At 44.3% G+C, this 6,469-nt stretch overlaps 1 protein-coding gene across 10 annotated transcripts in view; it reads right to left on the reverse strand.

The window, feature by feature from the left end:
* Window positions 1-6,469, reverse strand: part of TBCE (tubulin folding cofactor E) — a 53,158-nt gene that overhangs the window by 26,220 nt on the left and 20,469 nt on the right. The window contains exons 1-2 of one of the 10 annotated variants that reach the window (XM_074580076.1): window positions 1,200-1,227; window positions 512-645 (exon numbers count right to left, since the gene is read on the reverse strand). In XM_074580076.1, coding sequence (XP_074436177.1) covers window positions 512-611 — 100 coding nt within the window. In that variant the 5' untranslated portion in view covers window positions 612-645; window positions 1,200-1,227. Of the gene's footprint in view, window positions 1-511; window positions 646-796; window positions 1,120-1,199; window positions 1,228-6,469 lie in introns of those variants that run through there. The other 9 variants (XM_074580071.1, XM_074580073.1, XM_074580069.1 and 6 more) reach the window with 9 other exon arrangements.

The raw sequence follows: 6,469 nt of genomic DNA on the forward strand, positions 1-6,469 counted from the left end.
CTTCTTCCAAGCATCAGCAATCTCCCCACCCTGTCACCACAATTTTTCAAAGGGGACATAGTGCTCTCACAATCAGACTGATCTTTCAGCAAGCAGGGCTGAGTCTTATTTGACCCCATGCATTTGAATATGTTATCAAAGGAGCACCTAGTTTGTTGATCTGCTGCTGCTGCCTGACTCCCTCCTTCCCAGACTATGCCAGTACACAGAAATCAGACTGTTCACGAAAACTAGTGGAAAAAGGAAAGCATTAAGATCTTTCCGCTGTAAGAAAAAGCATAACCAGTTTCAACCAAAAGTACTTCTTACGCTCCTTTTGACAACTATGACTTCTAAAAAAACCCAACAACTTATCTGGGTTAGAAGTTGCCATATTTACATAGGAACGATGAGGAAAAAAACTACTTGTAAATTGCCACATTCTACTTGACAAATATATATATATATTTTTTTTTAATTAAGAGGGGCATAATTAGGATTCTGAATGTAAGTTTACTACTGCGATGTTTACCTGCTGTAGGAGGAACGCTGCCAACGTAGCGCACGGTTCCGTACTCCGTGCCACACAAGAGCCTTCGATCCAGCGCATCGGAAGGCACCCAGGCAGCCATCCCGGGACGGCCGAAGCCCGAGCTACTCGCAGGCCTGCGGAGACAGAAGCGACACCCTCAACACGCACAAGTCACCGCCTTCATTCCCCCCCTCCCCGAGCTGCCTTTTCACCGCCCAGCAGCACGCTGGACCCCCGAAGCTACGGCCTGCCCTTCCAGCGCTGCCGCCGGCCGCTCCCACATACCCCCAGCACTCCCCCGCCCCGCTGCCGCTGCCAGAGCGACCCCCATGAGGGAGCAGCCTCCTCTGGCGGCGCTTTCCACCGCCCTCTCGGCCGGGGGCGAAGCGGCGGCAGGCAGCTCACGCACTGGGCGGGAGGAAGTAGAGGAGGAGGAGGAGGAGGAGGAGGAGGAGGAAGGGGTGGAGGAGGAGCCGCCCCGGGCCGGTCCCACACGCCGGTCCCTCTCCGCACCCGCGCCTGGGGACCAACCGCCACTACCAACGGCTCCAAGCACAACCAGCCCCACCGACCCCTCTTCCGTCCTGCGCGGATTGACAGCTGTCGCCCCGCCCCGGCTAGCCTACCGGCGCACTCCCATTGGCTCTGAGGCCCCAGCACCGCCCTAGCTTGTCCGCTATTGGCCTACCCTCATCTTCGACCCCGCTCAAGTCACCGCCTTCACGGGCAACGGATGCGGGGCGTCGCCGCTGTAGAGCTTTCTGGGTAGTGCAGTTCGCCGAGGCCGCCACGCCGCGCGGACCCGCAGTCCCTGGACTACAACTCCCAAGATGCAGCGGGGCGAGAAGAGCGCGCTCTGATTGGGCGCCCAGGACATGAAGGCCGCCCGCGGCGGGGCTGGGAGGCGTGGCTGCGCAGTGCGACCTCCCCCGGCGGGGCGTCCCGGCCGGGCCGCTATGGGGAATCAAACCGCCCGTTTGCTCGACTCCACTAACGCCGGTGAAATCCGACTGGCTTAACGTGCATTTTTCTGCCTAACTGCAAGCCGTGCGTTGAGCAAGGGCGGCCAGGTGGCAGCTGAAGGCTGGGCCGCTCCCCCGGCAGACGGCGGCTAAGGAGAAGAGGGGCGTCCCGGGGAGCGGCAGCGAGTTCCCCAGCGCGCTGCCAGGTTTTACAGCAGTAAGCACACAGAACAGGAAGGTATATGAGCTCAGGGTTGGGAGCTGCGTTTATTGCAACATCCACTCATTGAGAAAAATATCAATTAACTGGAAGAGGATCCAGAGAAGAGTCCTAACAATGGGAGAACACAGCTTACAAAAAAAAAAAAGAATTGAAGTGCCCAATGTGTGTAGATTAACAGCAAAAACACTCGACTGTAGTCTTTTAAGTAGCAATTTCTGGGGAACAGAAATTCATTTAAGAGCTTTTCAGTTTCATAGAGAGTGCTGTGACAAGATGCAATAGCTTTCACACAGTTCTGCAGCTATAAAATCAAAGCATTTCCCCCCTTTGTTCATCTCTGATGTGCTTCATATTTCAAAAGTATCATAAACAATTAATTCAAACAGTATCATTTGAATTATCTACAGCAACAACGACTGAAACAATCGGCGTAGTAAGTAGTCAAGAAGCTCTTTCATCAGTGCTGTTCCTCCACTTCCAATACATTAAGTAATTCTGTACATTCTTTTGGCAGGCAGCATGCTCATAGTCTTTGCTCTGATTCTGTGACACTGATTACAGAAATCAAGTACAGGTATTTGGTAACATTAGTATATAGTATATTCCAGTCCAAGTAATCTGGATAATATGTAAATTCTTTGGCATGCTGAGGGCTTGCATCTTCAAGCAACAGGCTTTGAGGGTGTGCTTTACTGTCTGGCATAAAGCAGCTGCTCCCCAAAGGGGCGTTCCAGTGAACATCTCTTTGCCTTTACCTTAGAGTCTTGCCAAAGGTAAGGCATTTTCTTAGGCCGACGACTGTCTTTGGAGAAAAACAGATACCCTAGTCCTTCTTCCACATCTTTGGTGGCATTGCGGTCTCATCTGTGCCCCTGAACCCATTCATCTCCCACTGAGGGCACCCTCCAAACAATCTGTTCCAGTTCTGAATGATGCTGAAGCTACACAGATAGCGGTACAAGCATGACAGCAGTAACAATGGCAGTAAGCCCTCTTGCTCTCCTTTTCTGATTCATTCACTGTTCCCCTAGTACAAAACTGAGAGCACGCTCCACTTCATTTGACTGCATGTCAGGAAAGATGCTGAAAACAAGTAAATACTTTTCAGTATCTTTCTGAACCCAGCAGCAGGTAATTCAGCCAGAGTCTTACATGTACGTTGTTGAATTTACGTATTTAGTATTTCTAAAGTGATAATGAGAATAGCATAACTTACTGTTTATTCTATTCTTTGAATTTGTTTCTTCTGTTTTAGCATTGTAATCAACAAATAACTATAATTCATCCAACATACTTGACAAGAAACACAACAGTCCCAATACCAATAAAACTAGAGCCATTTAACATTTTCATCTCGTTACCTAGAATTGCAACTTCTGCATTTTATAAGCACCTAAGTGAAAAAGGATTTAACTTCAGAATTTATTAACATTCACTTTGGTTAGCGTAAAATACAAGAGATTATATTTATAGGACTCTCTTACATTTCTGGGAATAGCAATGACAATTCCATCATATTGTTTTTACTTTCACTCGTACACCCCATCCCGCTCCCAAAAAGAAGAGAGCATAGGTAGCAATAGGTTCTTCACTTAAAGCCACAGAAAAACTGTAGGAGTTAGTTCCATGCTTCACATGTTAACTCTGCAATTATCTGAAATTCTATTTGTAAAGAGCTTCATGGTTTTTTTCCTTGCAAACACTTCTATTTTTTTTTCCTTTTAATCTGTTCACATGGCCTTGGCATCAGCCTGATTTTAATAACTAACAGAAGTTGTTATGCCTCCCTCAGTTAACAGAAGTTCACTGCAGAATAACAACATAGACTAGATTACAGCATGAGAACAGGCCAGTTTTTATGTGTATTTCAAAACAGCATAATCAAAGTGTATGGCTTTACCATTGTTTCTTTTTACAGATTTCAGTAACTACTTTACTGAGTGATTAAGTAACTTATACCATATGGTCTAAAAATAACAACGAAAACATTATGAAGAGAGTGAAAATGATCTACTGTGATCAAGAAAAGATGCAACTGCTTACTGACAGCATATAATTCTTATACCAACAGAGCAGAGCATTTTCATGGATTGTTGTGAAGTTCAAAAGCAGAAAATTATCTAGAATTTCCCTTCACAGAGCTAGTCTTCCACACAAACTGATGTCAGGTTTTGCAGCGCACTCCCTGGAGGTGTCATGTTCGGCCTTCTTGGGGTATTTCCCACAGTTCTCTATACTGTGGTAAACCAAGATGCTCAGCAAGTGCCTTTCAATGAGTTAAGTGAGAACTTACTTGTTCTGTAGGGCATACAGGTGAGGAACACTATCAGGATTCATGTGGTTTTACCTGCATCTTTATGTAGGTAGATAAATAAATTTTGTAGATAATATGCTTGAATGAAATTCAATTAATGAATCATGGATTACTCCTAGTCACATCTCACAAAGGTGCATTCTGAAGTTATTTTACGAAAAAATGCTGCAGAAAAGAAACACTAGTGCTCAGCTATGACAACAGTTATTCAGGAAGGATGTTAATGTGAGGTAACAACCAAGTCAAGCAGGCACATAGATTATTTTTAACAATTTTTCTATTCTTGAAGCCAGGGAAACATACAGTAATGAAACAGTGTACTCTTTGTTTTATCTATACCTTTAATCAAAACCTTAAGACAATATATGTAATTTATATAAATAACTATCAGAATAAATAATTTTTAACTTGAATATCTCTTACACTCTATTTCGAAAGCAAGAAGGAAAGCTGAGGTAAAATAACCACACTCTTCAGCCTTTCCTAACAAAGTGAAGGAGATGTGGTAAGACAAGGCAGCCTCAGGAGCCTGAAATGGGTTTTCTTATTCTCTAAAATCCTTTCCCCAGCTCTGCTCTTGCCTCTGTCCACCTGCCAGATCCAGCATTCATCAGGCTCTTGCTGAGTGGAATAATTCATTAACCCAAACAAAAATTAACTCCTCTCCCCCAGGGCTAGTGAGTTAAGTTGTTTCACAGAAAGGCCTAATGAGCACTACCACCACAGCAAAATAGGAATTAAAAGCAAATGGGTAGCAGAGGGAAAGGAGCTCCAGCTACATGGGACAAAAATAATTTATGGCAATATAAAAATACGTTACAGGCTTTAGCTTCTTGGGAAAAAGTTTCTGGCATTTCAAGATTGCGGAAAATCTTGGATTACTTTTGTGAAGGCAGACAACGAGCCAAAATTTAACATTTCAAAAGCAGACTAAGACTATCTTGTTTGTCCAGGATGGTATTGTGTGTGCTATGGTCTTAGTAGCAGAATAGAAATATAGCTGAAAAAGAAAAGAATTACAATGAAAGTACTGAGCAAATACTAGAAAGAACATAGTAAATATCAAACCAAAACATAAAATGATAAGATTAAGACAGATCAAAGAGGAGCAATAGACACCCATACAGCTCTTGCACATGAATAAAAGCGCGGCCCAATTCAGCGCTAAAGACTCAGTAAGAGTTCAAACCAGTTTTATAAGGTGAAAAAATACACAAATCCCATTTTTTGTGTATTTAGCATTTTAACAATAACTGGGGAAAGAGGCCATTAATATAGGCAATTTCCACAGCACATGAAGGCATTTAGGTATTTCACAATTAGCAAAATCAACCACAAAGTTGAAGGCAAAAAGTATCAACAGCTACCTTGCCATCAAAATGAACATTTTTAGGCTGTTTGTATCAACTACTGGCCAATACATACAAAGTTGCTCTTAGTGGTTACCTGAACAGCCTAAGCTCAAAGGGAGAGGTGGAATATAAGCTATCTCCTCAGGAAGGCCTGAAATGATGCTCTTTTCCCTAAAATTGATGGGGATAACATCAGCCTTTGAAGAAGCAGAGACAGATGCCCCATCCAATAGCTGGCCACTCAACAACAGGTGACAACATTCATTTACACCCAAGCAAGCACATGATCAGAAAACAGACTGAGGTAGGGGGAAACACTGCAGACTTACAAGTATTTGCATTTCTCTTTATACACACTGCAAGAGCGAAACCCCCAAGAAATGCACTGGTAACCTGATCAAAGTAGAAATTGTTGGCAATGGTAGAAAATTAATAAGGGAAACAGTTCTGGCTCAAAGGGACTGACATTGAAACTAGCATCCCCTTTATTTCCCCATGTGCATTTCCACTTGCAACTCATACTTCCATTCCCCAGCAATGCATTTCTTGTGAAAAATCGGGGGGTGGGGGTGGGGGGGGACCCCCTCTGCTCCCTGTGTTGTGGGAGGCGTAGGAACAGAGAGCAGCACTTACGCAGCTACACTAAACTAATTCTGTAGCCACAGGAACTCCCATGCTGCTTTAAGGAAGTGATTCACCTAACACGGCTAAACACCAGGAGCTTGTACCAGAGCCAACATTGGTGAACACCAATGAGAATGCACAGTCTCATCTTACGGCACCAAATATAAAATCTGCCTTGACTGTGGAGCATCATCACTGCTGACACTTAACAATTAAAGGTGCTCTACCTGCTTAACAGATGAAGGGAAAAGACACCAGCCTCTTCCAACTCCTGAATACATCAACAAAACCTTCAGAGGCTTCAGTTCATCCCAACAAAAGCAAAGCACAATGATACTCTGCTTCTGGGCCTTTTAAGACATACCTTCAGGATATGCTTTGAACACTGGTATCAAAAGCCTTGAAGGCAGAAGAGTAAGCACAGTATGCTTTCTTGTTGGTGCAGCTTTTTCCCGGGATACTTTTCACTCCTTATCCATTTGT

The sequence above is a fragment of the Larus michahellis genome, chromosome 3, assembly GCF_964199755.1.
Source record: "Larus michahellis chromosome 3, bLarMic1.1, whole genome shotgun sequence".
Lineage (NCBI taxonomy): Eukaryota > Metazoa > Chordata > Aves > Charadriiformes > Laridae > Larus > Larus michahellis.